General features: G+C 42.0%; 1 protein-coding gene across 3 annotated transcripts in view; it reads left to right on the forward strand.

The window, feature by feature from the left end:
- Positions 1-1,626: 1,626 nt before the first annotated feature.
- LOC139367212 (RNA-binding protein 33-like) overlaps positions 1,627-23,362 on the forward strand; it is a 51,540-nt gene continuing 29,804 nt past the window's right edge. For all 3 annotated transcript variants that reach the window (XM_071105404.1, XM_071105405.1, XM_071105406.1), the window contains exons 1-8: positions 1,627-1,782; positions 2,394-2,469; positions 7,005-7,053; positions 7,559-7,629; positions 7,759-8,014; positions 9,690-9,797; positions 19,018-19,198; positions 19,421-19,632. In XM_071105404.1, coding sequence (XP_070961505.1) covers positions 1,764-1,782; positions 2,394-2,469; positions 7,005-7,053; positions 7,559-7,629; positions 7,759-8,014; positions 9,690-9,797; positions 19,018-19,198; positions 19,421-19,632 — 972 coding nt within the window. In that variant the 5' untranslated portion in view covers positions 1,627-1,763. The remainder of the gene's footprint in view (positions 1,783-2,393; positions 2,470-7,004; positions 7,054-7,558; positions 7,630-7,758; positions 8,015-9,689; positions 9,798-19,017; positions 19,199-19,420; positions 19,633-23,362) is intronic.

The raw sequence follows: 23,362 nt of genomic DNA on the forward strand, positions 1-23,362 counted from the left end.
AATGTATGATCTTTGTCCCCATGTGCAGTTGCAAACCGTAGTCTGGCTTTTTTTATGGCAGTTTTGGAGCAGTGGCTTCTTCCTTGCTGAGCGGCCTTTCAGGTTATGCCAATATAGGACTTGTTTTACTGTGGATATAGATACTTTTGTACCTGTTTCCACCAGCATCTTCACAAGGTCCTTTGCTGTTGTTCTGGGAGTGATTTGCACTTTTTGCAGCAAAGTACGTTCATCTCTAGGTGGCAGAACGCATCTCCTTCCTGAGCGGTATGACGGCTGCATGGTCCCATGGTGCTTATACTTGCATACTATTGTTTGTACAGATGAACATGGTACCTTCAGGCGTTTTGAAATTGCTCCCAAGGATGAACCAGACTTGTGGAGGTCTACAATGTTTTTTCTGAGGTCTTGGATTTCTTTTGATTTTCCCATGATGTCAAGCAAAGAGGCACTGAGTTTGAAGGTAGGCCTTGAAATACATCCACACCTCCAATTGACTCAGAGGATGTCAATTAGCCTATCAGAAGCTTCTAAAACCATGACATCATTTTCTGGAATTTTCCAAGCTGTTTAAAGGCACAGTCAACTTAGTGTATGTAAACTTCTGACCCACTGGAATTGTGATACAGTGAATTATACATTAAATAATCTGTCTGTAAACAATTGTTGGAAAAATACTTGTGTCATGCATAAAGTAGATGTCCTAACCGACTTACCAAAACTATAGTTTGTTAACAAGAAATTTGTGGAGTGGTTTAAAAACGAGTTTTAATGACTCCAACCTAAGTGTATGTAAACTTCCGATTTCAACTGTATATACCATTAGGGGAGCCTGAAGATATATAATACAGTTGTTTAGAGATAACAATTGTTATAAAGCAGTAACATTTAAGGTGAGTGTGTTGGGGGAAACTGACCCCCCCCCCCCCCCCTTGGGGAAACTTGTCCCCCCAGCAATCCAATGCAAATCAATGAATCCTAAATAAGCATTTTCCAAATCATGTCCAAATCCTCTACAAGTAACTTAATTGAGTTACACAGTATTTGTTTTTGCTACTTTAGGATGATTTGGACATGATTTGGTGCGGAAATTAGAAGAGGGACTTTACAACAAAATCTCATCATAGTGAGAATATTAATAGTTAGATGTGCAATGCCATTTTTTTTTTAAGTTTAAAAAGTGTAAACTGTAGCTACTAATTTCAATTCATAGTTTGTTTGCCTAAGCATTACCATCATCCACATACCCATTTTTTTTCCAAACTGTTATTTTTTGTGTCAGTAATTGGACATTGTTGTTAGGGGGGCTAGTTACCACACGTTACCCAAATTACTGATATTGTATAGCTAGTGTATTGTAGGCTATATTTCATGTTTCAGTATCTCCTACTCTAGTTAAGAAAATATGTATACTTTTACAGTTTCATTCATTATGTATTAATGTAATTAGATATCGTGCATACTTATTGGGTCTCATGAACTGCATAGGTTAACCAAACGATCTAGGATCAGTTTATCCTACACACAAATATTAAATGGATATGTAGTAGGCAAAATAAACTTTCTTCGGATCAGGGTTTAGGAAGGACATGATTCTATCCCAGAATGCATCAGAACATATTCACTCTGTAATGGTTATGTTCAGATTATCTGCCGATTGTGGTAAACAACGTTAGCTTGATTTAAACACGAAGGAGTAAACATTTCAATGTATTCTTCAATTATATAGAATTTCGCCTACACTGAGGAAACCGGCTTGCGTGATGGCGGACAGCCCCGGAGGTATGGTTACTACAATTATTTCGGTAGAGTTTTGGCTTTCTAGCTAACACGTTTGGTTTGCTAGCCAGACGAGATAGGCCTAAAATGTAGCTAGCTATGATAATTAATCCATAAACACTATAGGCATCATGATACAAGTTCATTCGGTGTTGTATTTAGTTCCAAAGTTTGACTGTGCATGTTACCGTGTTGTCTAGTGTGCTGATCATTTTAGCCAACAACCGAGTGGGAAAGGCCACAGTTAGCTACCGTTAGCTAACCAACGTTACATTGGCTAACGTTAGATAGTTCAAAGCAATGAAAATGTAACAACAATCTAAAACAGCCTAAATATCATTAAAAGCACTAAACAATTCTTTCTTAGTAAACTGTTATAGCTAGTTGACCATTCATTCATTGAAACAGCAGGGGTTGTCAATTGCGGTATTTCGTTTTTCTAATGGATTTGCCCGAGTTTTCACATCTGGTTTCCCTCCATCATCATCATCATCATCATCATCATCATTTGCCAGTTAGAAAGCAAATATGTGCAATGTTTGTGGCCCTCAAGGACTGGGGTTGTAGACCCTGCCATCAAACAAGTTAACAGAGCCTTGTCTTTTTGTTTTCAGATGATGACTTTGAAGATTATGACAAGCCAGGTGCAGAGAGATCACGCAGGAGGAGAGGCGAAGATGATTTAGACAGGTATCTCAGCTGCTTGTTGTAACATACTGTAGCTCTCAAACTCTAGGCAGCATACTGCCTCCTCCTAACGGTTCTCAGCCATTCACTTCGCCCATGACTGTCTCATGGGAACTACGATCCCGACACTGTGTTTTAACGTTTAGAAACATCAAATCAAACTTTATTTGTCACATGCTCCAAATACAACAGGTGAAATGCTTACTTACAAGCCCTTAACCAACAATGCAGTTCAAGAAAGAGTTAAGAAAATATTTACCAAATAATCTAAAGTAACACAAAATAACAAGGCTATATACAGGGGGTACCGGTACCGAGTCAATATGCGGGGGTACAGGTTAGTCGAGGTAATTTGTACGTGTAGGTAGGGGTAAAGTGACTATGCATAGATAATAAACGGTGAGTAGCAGCAATGTAAAAACAGATGGGGGGTGGGGGGGGTCAATGTAAATAGTCCCGGGTGGCCATTTAATTAGTTGTAAAGCAGTCTTATGGCTTGGGAGAAGAAGCTGTCAAGGAGCCTTTTGGTCCTAGACTTGGCGCTCCGGTACCGCCTGACGTGTGGTAGCAGAGAGAACAGTCTAAGACTTGGGTGACTGGAGTCTTTCACAATTTTTGGGGCTTTCCTCTGACACCGCCTAGTATATAGGTCCTGGATGGCAGGAAGCTTGGCCCCAGTGATGTACTGGGCCGTAGGCACTACCCTCTGTAGCGTCTTACGGTCAGTTGCTCAGCAGTTGCCATACCAGGCAATGCTGCAACCGGTCAGGATGCTCTCGATGGTGCAGCTGTAGAACTTATGGATGATCAGGGGATCCATGCCAAATCTTTCCATCTCCTGAGGGAGACTGAAAAGCCCTGTTGTTCATGACTGTCTTGATGTGTCTGGACCGTGATAGTTCATCGGTGATGTGGACACCAAGGAACTTGAAACTCTCGACCCCCTCCACTACAGCCCCGTTAATGTCAATGGGAGCCTGCTCGGCCCCCCTTTTTCTGTAGTCCACGATCAGCTCCTTTGTCTTGTTCACATTGAGGGACAGGTTGTTGTCCTGGCATCACACTGACCTCCCTATAGGCTGTCTCTTCGCTGTTGGTAATCAGGCCTAACGCTGTTGTGTCAGCAAACTTAATGATGGTGTTTGAGTCGTGTTTGGCCATGCAGTTGTGGGTGAAGGAGTACAGGAGGGGACTAAGCACGCACCCCAGAGTGGCCCCAGTGTTGCGGATCAGTGTTGCAGACGTGTTGTTGCCTACCCTTACCACCTGGTGGTGACCTGTCTGGAAGTCCAGGATCCAGTTGCGGAGGGAGGTGTTTAGTTCCATGTTCCTTAGCTTAGTGATGAGCTTTGTGGGCACCTATGGTGTTGAGCTGTAGTCAATGAACAGCATTCTCACGTAGGTTTTCCTTTTGTCCAGGTGGGAAAAGGCAGTGTGGAGTGCGATTGAGATTGCGTCATCTGTGGTGGTATGTAATTTGGAGTGGGTCTAGGGTATCTGAGATGATGCCGTTGTGAGCCATGACCAGCCTTTCAAAGCACTTCATGGCTACCGATGTGGGTGCTACGGGGCGGTAATCATTTAGGCAGGTTACCTTTGCTTCCTTGTGCACAGACTATGGTAGTCTGCTTGAAACATGTAGGTATTATAAACTCGGCCATGGTGGTTGAAAATGGCAGTTAAGACACTTGCCAGTTGGTCCACGCATGCTTTGAGTACACGTCCTGGTAAACTAAAGCAGGAAGAACCATCTGGCCCCGCTGCTTTGTGAATGTTGACCTGTTTAAAGGTCTCGCTCACATCGGCTGCAGAGAGTGTTATCATACAGCCGCCCGGAACAGCTGGTGCTCTCATGCATGTTTCAGTGTTGCTTGCCTCGAAGCGAGCATAAAGGCATTTAGCTCATCTGGTAGGCTCGCGTCACTGGGCAGCTCGCGACTGGGTTTACCTTTGTAGTCCGTAATAGTTTTCAAGCACTGCCACATCTGACGATCGTCAGAGCCGGTGTAGTAGGATTCAATCTTATTGACGCTTTGCCTGTTTGATGGTTCGTCTGAGGGCATGGCTGGATTTCTCATAGGCGTCCGGATTAGTGTCCCACTCCTTGAAAGCGGCTGCTCTAGCTTTTAGCTCGATGCGGATGTTGCCTCTAATCCATGGCTTCTGGTTGGGATATGTACACACGGTCACTGTGGGGACGACGTTGTCGATGCACTTATTGATGAAGCTGATTATTGTGGTGGTATACTCCTCAATGCCATTGGATGAATCCTGGAACCTATTCTAGTCTGTGCTAGCAAAAGAGTACTGAATCCGCGTCACAGGACTATCTGACCACTTTCGTATTGAGCGAGTCACTGGCACTTCCTGCTTTAGTTTTTGCTTGTAAGCAGGAATCAGGAGGATATCATTATTGTCAGATTTGCCAAATGGAGGGCAAGGGAGAGCTTTGTATCTGCCTCTGTGTGTGGAGTAAAGGTGATCTAGAGTTTTTATTTTCTCCCTCTGGTTGCACATATGCTGGTAGAAATGAGGTAAAACGGATTTAAGTTTGTCTGCATTAAGGTCCCCGGCCAGTAGAAAGAAGCACCACTTATGGATGAGCATTTTCTTGTTTGCTTATGGCCTTACACAGCCCGTTGAGTGCGGTCTTTGTGCCAGCTTCGGTTTGTGGTGGTAAATAGACGGCTACGAATAATATAGATTTGAACTCTCTTGGTAGATAGTGTGGTCTACAGCTTACATAAGATACTCTACCTCAGGCGAGCATTACCTCGAGACTTTAATATTAGACATCGCGCACCAGCTGTTATTGACAAATACACAATCTTACAAGACGTAGCTTCTCTGTCCTGCCAATGGTTGGAAAATCCCGCCAGCTCTGTTATACGTGTTGTCGTTCAGCCACGACTCTGTGAAATTGGTAGGATCGTCTTGATCGTTTATCATCCATTTTGTTTTCCAATGATTGCATGTTGGCCAATATAACGGATGGTAGTGGGGGTTTACTCACTCGCCTACGAATTCTTAGAAGGCAGCCCAACCTCCCGTAAAACGGCAGCCATCCACTCCTGCGACATTCTCAACTATTAATAATCATTGCTTGCGTTACTGCCCTTATCTTTCATCAGCGAGAAAGAATACTTAAATAAAATTAAATATACACTTACTGTAGCAGTTTTGCACAGATCCATACAGATATGGGTGCCTCCATCCGACGAAAATACACTTCTACACTTCCTGAGTTACACTTACCCACAGGTGTTCGGAACATGCTAGATAGCTAATTAGCACAGGTGGTCGCCTCCTGTCTTCCTTCTGTTTTCCGTAAACAAACTTTGTAAGATGGAGATATGGCCGTGTGGGAACACTAACCTACATAAGGGACGCCGATGGCATTTCCCGTATGATTGATGAGGATCTCCATATTCCAAATATACGGTCCCTTACTAGACGTCCGCAAATGTTTTTAAAATAGGCCGACGGCCTCAACCCATGCCCCTAGATAGCTAATTAGCACAGGTGGTCGCCTCCTGTCTTCCTTCTGTTTTCCGTAAACAAGCTTTGTAAGATTGAGATATGGCCGTGTGGGAACACTAACCCTATAAAAGTGTGTCAATTTAACTTTAAAAAAAAAAAAAGATTTCCAACAGATATGAAAGATAAGGTCCTTATGCTTCCAATACCGAACATCAAGCGATGGGTGTTAATATTCAGAACTAGCGTCGGGGCTCTAGACAACACTTCCCCATGCAGAAGTCGCCTTCGTCCAATGACTTTTATGTTTAATGGAACTGAGAGTCATGATCAAGGGCTAGGTGTAACATGACCGTTTTAAACCCTTTTGCAAGTTTGCATACTTTTTCCCTTTACTGCACTCAGTTTTGGGCTTGTCCTCTGACATTAGGCTATACTAGTACAGTAGTACTCCAACTGTGAAGCCCATAACTAATGCACAAAATATAGGCCTAAAATAGATTTTAGGCAGAGACTTTCTCTTGCGGAGACTTTGTCACAACGTGTGTTCATGAATGGAGCTTGGCGATTATATACAAAAAGGATACTGTTGTAATTTAGACTAAACAATTTTCACAACACTAAGAAACAATATGACTATAATGAGCTTATGATCTGAATATGATGTAGGTTTTTATGAGAGAACCTGGTAAGAGAGTATTTGAGGTGGTACATTTTGAAGTGCTTTCTCCTGTTTGGGACCAACTGAACATGACCCAGGAACGATACAGTGACTGCAGCCTATGAGAACAACATTTCTATCGCTACTATACGGGCCTTGCAGAGTCAGGCCTAGTGTAAAAATTGTGGAACATAGGCATCTGCTTATCGTAAACATGCCGTGTAAGAATGTAGCCTATTGCCCAGCCTTGCTCATGAGAATGACAATTTAGGCTTCATTAAATAATCTCGTCTAGACTAGCCGTAGACATCCGTGGAGAGGAGACCAATACCTAGCTTTGTAAACCGAGTCAGCGTAGCTCCTTTTATCTGGCTAACTTGGTTGATCTCTTCTCTTAAAGTGATCTTGAGAGTGATTTGCTGGAGGAGGATTGGCTGACAGCCAAAAAGGTAAGACAAAGAACTCTCCCTGGCTTCTGTTTGTGATTCATAGATGCCTCTGCCATGCTAACCTATTATGCATGCCGTTATTAATGTAGCCTACCAGCTGTAGGATTGGTGAAATAGCCTAGATCCCATAGACTTCACAGTGACGTGGGATTTTGCAGTAGTCTTTTGACAGGGGGCTCCAACACAGGGGCGTTTATTGATGTGAACCAGGAGGAAGTACAGTGGGCAAAATAAAGTATCTTAACCTGCCCAGATTGCCTTCACCACATGGGAATAAAGCATACTTTTGGACTGGGGGAGACCCCCCCCCCCCCCCCATGTTTATTTAAACTCACAATTTTATTGATTAGGCCTGCACATTCAATCATAATGTAACTTTTGGTTGATATTCGGGGAGTTGTGTTATAGTCGACCTTGCCATTTTAAAGCCTGGGCTTGCAAGGAATAAACAACATGAGCTAAAACATACTGATCCGTTTCTGGCTTGTTTTTCTTGTTTTTTTAGGATCCCTCAGAAGTGTCAGATGAGGAATTGAACGATGACCTTCTACAAAGCGATGAAGAAGATCAAAACATGTAAGTAAATTGTATCCACGTTGTCTGATCATGCTATTTGCGTTTCCATACTTAGTCTTTAGACACTTGATGTGCCAATTTTTGAGCTACAGTGTCCTTTGTTTATAATTGTGTTTTTTTGCCTTTCAGCGGCCAGGGCGTTAGCCTCAATGCTACTCTTTGCGAATTTGACCAGCAGGTGAACCCCATAGACTACCCAGAAAAAGGAGATATAGGCGATATAGAGGGGGGCTGCCAGCAGGAGGGGGGAGAGTACATGGACGAGTACAGCCTGCCCAATGACATGGAGATACCAGACGGCCAAATGGAATACTCAGGAGAACAGGCTGGGGGCGACGGAGTGTTAGACATTCAAATCAATGAGCCTCTAGACGATGAATTTCAAGTGAGTCCTCGTCTCCCCTCTTTCTATTTTACTCCATTGCATCTTGAAACGATAACTTAAATTTATTTCCCTGTCTCAGGTTTTAGGGGGCACGTATCAAATATATTCAGGGGAAGCTAAAGGGGATGTGTGTTGGATATGGGTTGAAGGTGTGGGGGGGGGGGTTCATTATCACTCTCTGCCAGTTGATTTTTCCTTTTGTTGACAAAGATGGTGTTGACATCTTGTTTGGCAGTAGGTAGGTAATGCTCTGGGGTCTGTCGGCTGTGACGCCTGGTGCCATTGAGCCATGTATATTTGTCTGGCTAAGGCCACTTTGTGCGAGGAAGACGCGCTGCCAATCGGCCGAGGTTAACGCGGGGGGGCTTTTATATCGGGCGCTCGACTCTGATAAAGTCGTACATTGATGGAAAGATTACTGACCTTCCTAAGGACAACATACAGTCCTGAAGTGTGATGAAATGATTGATGCGATTTCCTCTAGTTATTTCCCAAACCCCTAAGACAAGAGTGAAGAGGGGAAAAGATAAGACTAGATCCATGTGACGTCTGTTATAGTCCTATTTCCTAAGGTGTGATGCCTGACAAAAGAAGCATTCACTTTTTTTTCTTTTTTTTTTTACACACTGAAGATAAAACCTTTGATATTCTAAGTAGGGTTGCACGGTTCTACTTCATACTTACTTTGAAAAACCCCAGTGAGTACGCAGAGCACGTTTGTGTGTAATAACTATGTTTACAAGGTCACTCAACTGCCCGGGCTTAAATACTTCTGTTTGCGGTGGTATTCAGAGGTAACATGTGGAACAGTTTTAAAGGATTAATTCCTTTCTGTTCCCTCGGGACAGTCTGTCCGTCTATCCTTCTGCTGCAACAGGTATTTGTCTGCAATATTATGTTTTGGGTTGGCAGGTTAATGGTGCAGAACACCAAACACTGTCCTGCGACCTACACACTGACCTCATTTGACAGTCATGAATCACCTAGTGGCTTCTCACTGGAAGTATGTTTTGAAATGAGTGTAATTACGTGAGTTGTGACCACATGGTATATCAAGTACATGTTGGCGAGCCAACACTTTTTTTTATTATTAACGGAATTATCATATAACTGGAATCCCGGGTTTCGGGCACCGTGAAACTGTAGTCAGCTTCCTGTGTGGGATGTTCCTCCTGGCATTGAGTCGTGAACTTATAGAGTGGGCCATTAAAGCAGTAGCTAGCGTGATGATATTTTCACCATCACTGATCCAGAGGTCGTTTCTATCTCCCCCCCACATTTCTGTATATCATGTCAAACATTTACATCTCATAGAATTTCAAATGCCGTCAGGAATTGGTAACAAAGCCTTCTCCCACTGTTATGTTAATTCAAGAGGCTCCCCCTTTCTAACCCCCCATAACAGTTCAATGTTTTCTCCTTTTATGCTCGCTGTTAATATTTTCATTAAAAGGAAACGCGGCAGTATTTTTGGTTCAAGCGTTATTCCTTTCACATTTCCATGGGGATAAAGTTAGGCTAAACCCACACAGGCTGTAATCTCAGGCCAGTGTTAATATCCTGCTAGCATTGATAGTAAATATGAGCCATAATAGGATGGTAGAATGTACAATACATCTATGACACTTAGCCTATTTTGAATATTGACTCTGGATCTCTCTACTTGTTGTTGTAGGCGGATGATTACTCACCAAGCTATGGAGGTGGAGAAAAGCAGGAGGAGCAGGCAGCGCAACAGGAAGCCCCAGAGGAGGAGGAGGTCTCTCAGCTCGCAGACACAGAGGTAGGAACAGAACGGGTCTCCTTCACTCACTGGCTTGCGTCCTAAATGGCACCTTCTTCCCTCTATATTCCTTATACAGGACTTTACATTTTAGCCAGTTGTCCTTTGGACAAGTAGGATTTGTTTCATATTTTTTATTTCTAACTTGTCCAAAAGCTCAAGTCGCTTGTCCCCCAAAATAATTTGTGGTCTGTAACACCATTTTTACATCATTGTATGGTGCAAGAAACCACTTTACAAAATAAAATGTGTTACTATCTTTTTTACCATAGAGAAACAGAGACAAATGTAGGTTACGCTATTGGATTCTTATATTCAAACTTGTCTCAAAATAAAACTCTGCCCCTTTAAGGCTCTCCTGGAGGGCACCCCCCCAAAATATGTCAACGGTTCAAAACGGACTCCGGGACGAAAGATCTGAAATTCATACAACCACTGCACATAAACTCAGCAAATAAAGAAACATCCTCTCACTGTCAACTGCGTTTATTTTAAGCAAACTTAACATGTGTAAATATTTGTATGAACGTAACCAAATTCAACAACTGAGACCTAAACTGAACAAGTTCCACAGACATGTGACTAACAGAAATTGAATAATCTGTCCCTGGACAAAGGGGGTGTCAAAATCAAAAGTAACTGTCAGTATCTGGTGTGGCCACCAGCTGCTTTAAGTACTGCAGTGCATCTCCTCCTCATGGACTGCACCAGATTTGCCAGTTCTTGCTGTGAGATGTTACCCCACTCTTCCACCAAGGCACCTGCAAGTTCCCGGACATTTCTGGGGGGGAATGGCCCTAGCCCTCACCCTCTGATCCAACAGGTTCCAGACGTGCTCAATGGGATTGAGATCCGGGCTCTTCGCTGGCCATGGCAGACCACTGACATTCATGTCTTGCAGGAAATCACTCACAGAACGACAATGCCACCAGCCATACTGCTCATGCTGGAGGGTCATGTCAAGATGACCCTGCGGGTAGGGTACCACATGAGGGAGGAGGATGTCTTCCCTGAAACGCACAGAGTTGAGTTTGCCTGCAATGACAACAAGCTCAGTCCGATGATGCTGTGACACTCCGCCCCAGACCATGACGGACCCTCCACATCCAAAACGATTCCGCTCCAGAGTACAGGCCTCGGTGTAACGCTCATTGCTTTGACGATAAATGTGAATCTGACCATCACCCCTGGTGAGACACAACCGCGACTCGTCAGTGAAGAGCACTTTTTGCCAGTCCTGCCTGGTGCAGCGACAGTGGGTTTGTGCCCATAGGCGACGTTGTTGCCGGCGATGTCTGGTGAGGACCTCACAGTACAGGCATTGCAATTCATTGCCCTGGCCACATCTGCAGTCCTCATGCCTCCTTGCAGCATGCCTAAGGCACGTTCACGCAGATGAGCAGGGTCTCTGGGCATCTTTCTTTTGGTGTTTTTCAGAGTCAGTAGAAAGGCTTCTTTAGTGTCCTAAGTTTTCATAACTATGACTTTAATTGCCTACCGTCTGAAAGCTATTAGTGTCTTAACTACAGTTCCACAGGTGCATGTTGAGTAATTGTTTATGGTTCATTGAACAAGCATGGGAAATGGTGTTTAAACCCTTTACAATGAAGATCTATGAAGTTATTTGGATTTTTACAAATTCTTTGAAAGACAGGGTCCTGAAAAAGGGATGTTCCTTTTTGTGAAAAATTATCAATGATGCTGATGCAACAGATCAGACCATTGAGCTTCAAATGTTGCTAAAGTTTTATTTATTCATACTATAAGCTCAGCAATACACATATTGTTGGCGAATGTTCCAACATGCAATTAGCGGGAACGCACTTATCAAAAGTGCACCGCACGAATGAGTGGTTTCATGTGACAGAGATGAAAATATCTGTTAGAAATTAAGAGGAGAGACCTAAAGATGCATCAATTAGTGTTTACTGATATGACAAGGATTATGCCTTTGGCTGCTGGACAATAAAATGTTGATTTGAAAACTAATATGGCATGGGAAAAATGCTAGTTTCAATGCCATATTAAGTGTTTTATAAAATAATTCCCTCAATTTCTATGGTCATATTTTGGCTAGGCTACTTTGAAACAATGTACAGTGCCTTCCAGAAAGTATTCATTCCCCTTGACTTATCCCACATTTTGTTGTTACAGCTTGGATTAAAAAATAAATGAAACATCCATCTACACACACTACCCCATAATGACACTGTGAACATTTTTTGTATAATTTATATAGTATTCACACAAGTCTTTAAGAGCTTTGCACACCTGGATTGTCTAATATTTGCCCATTTATTATTTTCAAAATTCTTAAATATCTGTCAAATTGTTTGTTCGTTGTTAGACAACCATTTTCAATCCTTGCCATAGATTTTCATGTGGATTTAAGTCAAACTAATAATCGACCACATTCACTGTCTTCTGTAAGCAACTGCAGTGTAGATTTGGTCTTGTGTTTTAGGTTATTGTTCTGCTGAAAGGTGAATTCATTTTCCAGTGTCTGGTGGAAAGCAGACTGAACCAATTTGTTTTGCCTGTGCTTAGCTCTATTACATTTATTTTGTTATCCTGAAATTCCCAAGTCCTTAACAATTACAAGCATACCCATAACATGATGCAGCCACCACTATGCTTGAAAATATGGCGTGCTAGTCAGTTACGTTTGGGGCAGATCCAACAACACGCATAACACTTTGTATTCAGGACAAAAAGTGAATTGCTTTGCCACATTTTTAGCAGTATTACTTTAGTACCTTGTTTCAAAGAGGATGCATATTTTGGAAAAATTGTATTATGGATAGGCTTCCTCCTTTTCACGCTCTAGCTTAGTGTTGTGGAGTAACTACAATGTTGATCCACCCTCAGTTTTCTCCTATCACAGGCATTAAACTGTTTTAAAGTCACCATTGGTCTCATGATGAAATCGTTGAGTGGTTTACTTCCTCTCCGGAAGTAAAGGATGCCTGTATCTTAGGAAGGACCCCTGTTTATTTTGTAGTGACTGGGTAATGTTCATTAGGCATAGCGGGACGCCTATCTGCTTGGATTTTCTTCGGATTTTCGCCTGCCATATCAGTTCTGTTAGTCTCAGACATTATTTTAACAGTTTTAGAAACTTCAGTGTTTTCTATCCAATGCTACCAATTATAAGCATATCCTGGCTTCTGGGCCTGAGTAACAGGTAGTTTACTTTGGGAACATCAATCAGGCGGAAATTCAGGCCCTATCCCAGGTTTTAAGCCATTATTGCACACAGTGAGTCCATGCAATGTATTATGTAAGTTGTTCAGCAAATTGTTACTCCTGAAATTATTACCTCTTGTCGTAACAAACGGGTTGAATACTTATTGACTCAAGACATTTCAGCTTTTTATTTGTAATAATGTAAAAAAATAAAAAAATAATCCACTTTTGGTTAATGTGTCGGCCAGTGACAAAAACATTTTATATTCACGCTGTAACACAGCTAAATGTGGAAAAAGTCGAGGGGTGTGAATACTTTCTGAAGAAAAACGTGCTTCATAAACTGTCCAGTTTTAAAACAATTAAGTTTATTGTTGAATCATTTTCTAAATGCGGACTGCCTCCGCTCAGATTCAAGGTGGGTGATGTGTGGTGCGCAACAGGCACTGTCCTTCACTCTCTGATCTTGTGCCATTTAGATGTTAATTATCCTTCATTATATTTGTCAAACATGATTATTTATGTACATGGAAAAATAGATTTTAATATTATTTCAATGTTTGCATCTCTGATCCAATTATTGGCATCTCTGATCTAATGATTGTTATGTTTTTAAAGATTTTTTAAATATATATATATATTTTAATCTATATGCTTGTCCGACTATTTATTTAAACTTGTACCTGGACAAGAGGACAAGCGTTAATGTTGATCCCTGTTATATAATGCACAACTAAGACTCTGGTCAAAAGTAGTGCACTATATAGGGAATAGGGTGCCATTTGGGTCACAGACACTGACCAATAAGTCAAAGCCCCTCTCTCTCCGATGCCTCTTTGGTGCCTTGCATTGAGTCAATGGCTGCAATTCTGCTATGGACAATGTATAATTTATGCAAATGTTGTTTGTAGCTTATTCTATACTTTAGACTTACGTCTTTTGTGAAGTACTGTGAAATCTGATAATGCGCCAGATGTTCAAGTAAGACATGGTTGCAGTTTATAGGCCTGCAAGAACACTATCCATATGCTGTACAGGTAACTGCCAAAAAAAAAAGGGACCACCAACATAGTGTCTTAACATCGCGTTGGGCCAGAACCACTTCAGTGCACCTTGGCATAGATTGTCTGGAATTCTATTGGAGGGATACGATTAGTGTTGCATGGTGTATTTAAAAAATAAAATAAAAAATACATTTTTCCTTTTTGCACAGTCAGTTAAGAACACATTCTTATTTTCAGTGATGGCCTAGTGGGTTAACTGATGGCCTAGGAACAGTGGGTTAACTGATGGCCTAGGAACAGTGGGTTAACTGCCTTGTTCAGGGGCAGAACAACATTTTTACCGTGTCAGCTCGGGGATTCGATCTTGCAACCTTTCGGTTACTAGTCCAACTCCCTAACCACTAGGCTACTTGCCGCCCCGGTATCACGGTACCAAAACGTCATGATACTTTTGACACCAATATATTGTTTTATACCGTAGTACCGTTTCATATGATACTGCCATATTTTTCATCCCTACTGATCTAAAGATCCTGCTGGTGCATGTTTATAAATTCAGTTGAATTCAAGCAATTGCCACTAGTCTCTTGTATGCGCAGGGCCATTAATATCCACTTCACTCATGTGCATATCACGTGTGGCAGCTGTTATCAGTCCTGTAATCATTCCTCACTCACCTGCTTCTCTCTGTCTGCTCTTCATGCGCATCTATTCCCCCATCAGCTTTTAAAATATACACTGAACAAAAATATAAACACAGATTTGACTGAGATCCAGTTCATATAAGGAAATCAGTGTATTAGTCCCTAATTTTTGGATTTCACATGACTGGGAATACAGATATGCATCTGGTCATAGATACCTTTTAAAAATAAGGTAGGGGCGTGGATCAGAACCAGTCAGTATCTGGTGTGACCACCATTTGCATCTTGCAATGCAATGTCTCCTTCACATAGAGTTGATCAGGCTGTTTTGATTGGCCTGTGAAATGTTGTCCCACTCCTCTTCAATGGCTGTGCGAAGTTGCTGGATATTGGCAGAAGTGGAACACTGTCTTATACGTCGATCCAGAGCATCCTAATCTAGCTCATTGGGTAAGTATGCAGGCCGTTGAAGAACTGGGACATTTTCAGCTTCCAGGAATTGTGTACAGATCCTTGTGACATAGGGCTGTGCATTATCATGCTGAGAGGTGATGGCGGCAGATGAATGGCACAATGGTCCTCAGGATCTCCTCATCACGGTATTTCTGTGCATTCAAATTGCCATCGATAAAATTCAATTGTGTTCGTTGTCCATAGCTTATGCCTGCCCGTACCATAACTCCATCATCACCATAGGGAACTCTGTTCACAACATCCTTGAAGAGCACACTTCTCCAGTGGCCATCGAAGGTGAGTGTTTGCCCAATGAAGTCATTTATGACCCCAAACTGCAGTCGTCAAGCACACAGTTGAGCTTCCCTGAGACCGTTTCTGACAGTTTACATAAATTCTTTGTTTGAAGACCCACAGTTTCATCAGCTGTTCGGGTGGCTAGTCTCAGACGATCCCGCAGGTGAAGAAGCTGGATGTGGAGGTCCTGGGATGGCGTGGTTACTTGTGGTCTGTTGTTGGATGTACTGCCAAATTCTCTAAAAAGATTGTGATGGCAGCTTATGGTAGAGAAATTAACATTAAATTCTCTGGCACAGCTATGGTGGACATTCCTGCAGTCACAGCATGCCAATTGCACGCTCCCTCAACTTGAGACATCTGTGGCATTGTTGTGACAAAACTGCATGTTTTAGAGGGCTTTTTTATTGTCCCCAGCATAAAGCACACCTGTGTAATGATCATGACATTTAATCAGCTTCTTGATATGCCACATCTGTCAGGTGGATGGATTATCTTTATGCACAAAATTTGAGAGAGATGCTTTGTGTGCTTATGAAATCTTTCTGGGAGCTTTTATTTTAGCTCATGAAACATGGAACTGACACCTTTTTACGTTTTATATTTTTGTTCAGTGTAATTTAACCTTGATGGTGAGCGGGATGCAGACCCAGATGAGTCTAAGGTTGTTAGATTTGTACATTTGTTACATTGGAGCAGAGCGCACAGCCAGCGATGTTGATGCATTGTATCATTTCATCACCTGTTATAAGCAAGAGCAAAGGTCAGTCTGAGTAGACTTTGCAAGATCACCTTCATGCGGCCTCTGAGTGCCAGAGGGGAAAATGGACAGCCATGCTTGCAGCTTTACAGCAAAGAAAACTAGCATAAACAGTATAACCCATATTACCAGAGATGCCTTTTTTTTTATCGGGATATGCGTGCATTTAAAATCATTTCACAAACCATGTCGTGTCCCGTTTTTTGAACTAATCCCCGGTCGCTGATTATTGGTTTGATAACAAATGACGTTTTTCGGTCATGTTACCTAGCTAGCTAACAACCTGGTAACTTGACAGTAGGTTTGGGCAAATTTTATTGGCATAGGAAGAAAGGAAAAGGGTCTGCAACTCATGATGCGCTTCAAAGTTAGGATTCATATTGGCCTAATGTAAGCCTAAACTACATCAATAATCTATTTATTTCTGGTGCTCCTTAAATTTTGTTCGGTGCCTAACCTTTTAAAAGTTGGAAGCAGTGTTTGTGGGAGAGCGAGAGAGTGGTGTGAGTTTGAAAGCAAGGGGATACGGTGTGTGTGTGGGGGGGAGGGAGGGTGTGTGTCTGTTAACTTGAGTAAAGGTTTCATGACGTTTTTAGTTTTGAACCTTTATTTAACTAGGCAAGTTTCCCCCTTACTGCCACAATGACATGCATGTACAGTGGGGGAAAAAAAGTATTTAGTCAGCCACCAATTTCAATTGTGAAAGATGAGAGAGGCCTGTAATTTTCATCATAGGTACACTTCAACTATGACAGACAAAATGAGAAAAAAAATCCAGAAATTCACATTGTAGGATTTTTTATAAATTTATTTGCAAATTATGGTGGAAAATAAGCATTTGGTCACCTACAAACAAACAAACAAACAAACAACATTTCTGGCTCTCACAGACCTGTAACTTCTTCTTTAAGAGGCTCCTCTGTCCTTCACTTGTTACCTGTATTAATGGCACCTGTTTGAACTTGTTATCAGTATAAAAGACACCTGTCCACAACCTCAGTCACACTCCAAACTCCACTATGGCCAAGACCAAAGAGCTGTCAAAGGACACCAGAAACAAAATGGTAGACCTGCACCAGGCTGGGAAGACTAAATCTGCAATAGGTAAGTAGCTTGGTTTGAAGAAATCAACTGTGGGAGCAATTATTAGGAAATGGAAGACATACAAGACCACTGATAATCTCCCTCGATCTGGGGCTCCACGCAAGATCGCAAGATCTCTCCCCGTGGGGTCAAAATGATCACAAGAATAGTGAGCAAAAATCTCAGAACCACACGGGGGGACCTAGTGAATGACCTGCAGAGAGCTGGGACCAAAGTAACAAAGCCTACCATCAGTAACACACTACGCCACCAGGGACTCAAATCCTGCAGTGCCAGATGTACTGGCTTAAGCAGGGGGACACATGTCCAGGCCCGTCTGAAGTTTGCTAGAGAGCATTTGGATGATCCAGAAGAAGATTGGGAGAATGTCATATGGTCAGATGAAACCAAAATATAACTTTTTGGTAAAAACTCAACTTGCTGTGTTTGGAGGACAAAGAATGCTGAGTTGCTTCCAAAGAACACCATACCTACTGTGAAGCATGGGGGTGGAAACATCATGCTTTGGGGCTGTTTTTCTGCAAAGGGACCAGGACGACTGATCTGTGTAAAGGAAAGAATGCATGGGGCCATGTATCGTGAGATTTTGAGTGAAAACCTCCTTCCATCAGCAAGAGCATTGAAGATGAAACGCAGCTGGGTCTTTCAGCATGACAATGATCCCAAACACCCCCGGGCAACGAAGGAGTGGCTTCGTAAGAAGCATTTCAAGGTCCTGGAGTGGCCTAGCCAGTCTCCAGATCTCAACCCCATAGAAAATCTTTGGAGGGAGTTGAAAGTCTGTGTTGCCCAGCAACAGCCCCAAAACATCACTGCTCTAGAGGAGATCTGCATGGAGGAATGGGCCAAAATACCAGCAACAGTGTGTGAGAACCTTGTGAAGACTTACGGAAAACGTTTGACCTCTGTCATTGCCAACAAAGGGAATATAACAAAGTATTGAGATAAACTTTTGTTATTGACCAAATACTTATTTTCCACCATAATTTGCAAATAAATTCATTAAAAATCCTACAATGTGATTTTCTGGATTTTTCTCATTTTGTCTGTCATAGTCTCTCATCTTTTTAAGTGGGAGAACTTTGACAATTGGTGGCTGACTAAATACTTTATTGCCCCACTGTATATTAATATGTTCCTTCCTCCCATTCCTCCAGCCAAAAATCCCAGGTACACCTTTGCAAATATGAGCTATCAGCTCTCTGCAGTATTCTATTATCCACTGAACAAGTTCAATTCAATGTGTTGTATTGAGTAGAAGAGTGAATTTCAGTACAGGATTTTGTGTAGCACATGTACATGATGGGGCGAGCAGGACGCTAGGCCACATGGTACTGTGATACTACTCTGTATCGTGATACTTGGCCTGGTATTGTATCGTGACAACACTAGATGCAACACCATTCTTCCACGAGAAATTCCATCATTTGATGTTCTGTTGATGGTGATGGAGAACGCTGAGACGGCCATGGCATATGGTTTACAGTGTTTTCATGCTCATCAACCCATTCAGTAACCACTCCTGTCTTGTGGATAGGGACATCGTCCTCTTTTTGGGGGGGATATGGGGCCAAAATAATGGCCTGCCCAGCATTTGTATACATAAGCCTAAGCATGATGGGATGTTAAATGTTTAATTAACTACACCTGTGTGGAAGCACCTGCTTTCAATATAACATTGTATGGCTTTAAAAAAAAAATGTTTTTAAGTGTTCCATTATTTTGGCAGTTACCTGTATCTGATGGCTAAGATGATCCCTATATTTCTAAAGGCTGAGAATGAAGCACAGCCAAAGGAAGAAGTGAAGGAGGAGGAAGACGAGGATGAAGAGGAAGACGACGATGGAGAGTCTGGCCGGTTGCGTTTCAAAACGGAGCGTAAAGATGTCACGTCTGGTGTTGTGCGGCTGGCGGATGCTGGAACCAAAAGACGGAACATTCCTGAAACATTAGGTACATTTATGTACAACCTTCGACTGTTATATAAACTGTAATATATTTTTGTGCTTTGTTTGGTTATGTTGTTTGGTTTAAGGGCATTTCAAGTTTAACTCCTGTACCTAAACTGTTTGGATCAAAATAAAATGCTCAAGTGCAGCTTGAGCAAGTCTTACTGAATGGCTTGTATTTGAATGTTCTAATGTTAACCTTGTGGGGATTTGTTTTGCCCTCCAGAGCTGTCTGAAGAGGCCAAAGCAGGCCTGATGGAGTTTGAGGAGAAGGAGCGCCAGAGGAAGCAGGGCCGCTTTGGAGGCCGAGGAGGAGGATTCAGAGGTCGAGGATTAAGAGGGAGGTTCCCCGGATTTGGGATGGGAGACTTTGGTGGAGGGAGAGGACGAATGAATGACCTGAGGCTCCCAATGGTGCCTCTACATATGGGCATGCAGGTAAATCTTATTAAAATAATCTGACACAATATAAAAGGATTATCTATCTCTTGATATTCTGTAATGTCACTTTAAATTATAGAATTGTTTACGATTAGCTTACTTGAGTGTATGTGTGCAAGGCGATTTAAAGCTATGCTTACTTAACATTGTCGCAATGTTTACTTGCAAAACTAATAAGGCACAGCTATGTAGACAATTGTTTTCTTGTTCTCACATGCCATTGTGATGGCATTGGATTTAGTTTCTCGCTGACTTTTTATTATTAGACATTTCTTGAAGCATATAATCCGTCCATTTTAAGATGTTCCTCCATATACAGTTGAAGTCGGAAGTTTACATGCACTTAGGTTGTCATTAAAGGGAGTCATTAAAACTCGTTTTTCAACCACTCCACACAAATTTCTTGTTAACAAACTATAGTTTTGGCAAGTCGGTTAGGACATCTACTTTGTGCATGACAAGTCATTTTTCCAACAATTGTTTATAGACAGATTATTTCACTTATAATTCACTGTATCACAATTCCAGTTGGTTAGAAGTTCACATATACTAAGTTGACTGTGCCTTTAAACTTCTTGGAAAATTCCAGAAAATTGTCATGGCTTTAGGAAGTGTACCTGTGGATGTATTTCAAGGCCTACCTTCAAACTCAGTGCCTCTTTGCTTAACATCATGGGAAAATCTAAATAAATCAGCGAAGACCTCAGAAAAACAATTGTAGACCTCCACAAGTCTGGTTCATCCTTGGGAGCAATTTCCAGACACCTGAAGGTACAACGTTCATCTGTACAAACAATAGTATGCAAGTATAAACACCATGGGACCACGCAGCCGTCATAAGGCTCAGGAAGGAGACGCGTTCTGTCTCCTAGAGATGAACGTACCTTGGTGCAAATCAGTCCCAGAACATCAGCAAATGACCTTGTGAAGATGTTGGAGGAAACCGGTACAAACGTTTCTATATCCGCAGTAAAACGTGTCCTATGTCAACATAACCTGAAAGGCAGCTCAGCAAGGAAGAAGCCAGTGCTCCAAAACCGCCATAAAAAAGCCAGACTACGGTTTGCAACTGCACATGGGGACAAAGATTGTACTTTTTGGAGAAATGTCCTCTGGTCTGATGAAACAAAAATAGAACTGTTTGGCCATAATGACCAAAATTATGTGTGGAGGAAAAAGGGGGATGCTTGCAAGCAGAAGAACACCTTCGCAACCGTGAAGCACGGGGTGGCAGCATCATGTTGTCGGGGGGCTTTGCTGCAGGATGGACTGGTGCACTTCACAAAATAGATGGCATCATGAGGAAGGACAATTATGTGGATATATTGATGCATCATCTCAAGACATCAGTCAGGAAGTTAAAGCTTGGTCGCAAATGGGTCTCACAAATGGACCATGACCCCAAGCATACTTCCAAAGTTGTGGCAAAATGGCTTAAGGACAACAAAATCAAGGTATTGGAGTGGCCATCATAAGGCCCTAACCTCAATCATGTAGAAAATTTGTTGGCAGAACTGAAAAAGCGTGTGCGAGCAAGGAAGCCTGCTAACCTGACTCAGTTACACCAGCTCTGTCAGGAGGAATTGGCCAAAATTCACCCAACTTTTTGTGGAAGGCTACCCCAAACCTTTGACCCAAGTTAAACAATTGAAAGGCAATGCTACCAAATACTAATTGAGTGTATGTAAACGTGTGACCCACTGGGAATGTAATGAAATAAATAAAAGCTGAAATAAATCATTATCTCTAATATTATTCTGACATTTCACATTCTTGAAGTGGTCATCCTAACTTGCCTAAAATTGAATTTTTACTAGGATTAAATGTCAGGAATTGTGAAAAACTGAGTTTAAATGTATTTTACTATGGTGTATGTAAACTTCCGACTTCAACTGTATGCAACACCTTGGAAGGTTGAAGGTCACTTGTTGAACGTGGAAGGAGGGATAGCTCGGTTTGATGTATTGAAGGTTATGTTTTGAAAATTATTCGAATGAAAAAGTTTGGTTACTTGTTTCCTTTTTTGGGGGGGATCCTGCAACTCAGTTAGCCTCAGTTGCTGCGACCACTATATCTGTCCAGGGATCCTGCCTACCAAAAGTTAGAATGAAGAGCTGCCTGGCGTAGTAGCTAGCCTAGCTGGTAACTAGCTAGCAAGGTTTATTTTACAGCTTGAACACAGACCGTGATGTAGTTATTCCTTGTGGCTGGGACTGCTATAGTGGGCATCAATATTTGACATGTTTTTATACAGTATATTATATTTACATCACATGCAACTCGTAATTAGACTATGGAATTAGCCTAACATTATCTGACTCAATAAAGATCTACAAGATGCAATAAAATATACAAGCTAGCATTAGGCAATGAGTTGACGTTGACTAGCAAGAATTGGTATGAAAATGGTCTGTCAAAGGCAGATATTTAATTAACATTGTACAATGAATGGATTTACAAACAAGGCATTAAGCATTACAAGGCATTATTCTAAGCATATAGATCCTAAGATTACAGAACAGGACAAAGCATGAATAAAGAGATGCTTTCTCAGCCAGGGGCCTGCAAGCCTAGGGATTGAGAATTGATCATACAACCTTCCTCCATGGTTTTGAAACAGGATGAGGGAACAGAGGCATTTAATTCCTTTTTTATATAAGAAATGAACCTTTTATTTAACCAGGTAGGCCAAGTTCTCATTTACAACTGTGACCGTGCCAAGATAAAGCAAAGCAGTGCAACAAAACAACAAGTTACACAAACATACAGAAAATAAACATAGAAAAATCTATGTACAGTGTGTGCAAATGTAGAGAGGTAGGCAATAAATAGGCCCTAGAGGTGAAAATAATTACAATTTAGCATTAATACTGAGTGATAGATGTGCTGATGATGATGTGCAAGTAGAGATACTGGGGTGCAAAAGAGCAAGAGGGTAAGTAATAATATGGGGATGACATTGTCGGGTGTGCTATTTACAGATTGGCTGTGTACAGGTACAGTGATCGGTAAGCTGCTTAGACAGCTGATACTTAAAGTTAGAGAGGGAGATATAAGACTCCAGCTTCAGAGATTTTTGCAATTTGTTCCAGTCATTGGCAGCAGAGAACTGGAAGGAAAGGCAGCCAAAGTAAGTGTTGGCTTTGGGGATGACCAGTGCAATGTACCTTTTGGAGTGCCTGCTACGGGTGGGTGTTGCTATGGTGACCAGTGAGCTGAAATAAGGCGGGGCTTTACCTGGTTAAGACTTTTATAGATGACCTGGAGCCAGTGGGTTTGGCGACGGATATGTAGTGAGGGCCAGCCAATGAGAGCATACAGGTCGCAGTGGTGGGTAGAATATGGGGCTTTGGTGATCAAACGGATGCCACTGTGATAGACGACATCCAGTTTGCTGAGTAGAGTGTTGGGGGCTATTTTGTAAATGACATCGCCAAAGTCAAGGATCGGTAGGATAGTCAGTTTTACAAGGCTAGGTTTGGCGGCATGAGTGAAGGAGGCTTTGTTGTGAAATAGGAAGCCGATTCTAGATTTAATTTTGGATTGGAGATGCTTAATGTGAGTCTGGAAGGAGAGTTTACAGTCTAACCAGACATCTAGGTATTTGTTGTCCACATATTCTAGGTCAGACCCGTCCATCCAGAGTAGTGATGCTAGTCGGGCGGGAGGGTGCGGGCAGCAATCGGTTGAAGAGCATGCGCTTAGTTTTACTACCGTGTAAAAGGCC

Source organism: Oncorhynchus clarkii, chromosome 15 (genome assembly GCF_045791955.1).
Source record: "Oncorhynchus clarkii lewisi isolate Uvic-CL-2024 chromosome 15, UVic_Ocla_1.0, whole genome shotgun sequence".
Lineage (NCBI taxonomy): Eukaryota > Metazoa > Chordata > Actinopteri > Salmoniformes > Salmonidae > Oncorhynchus > Oncorhynchus clarkii.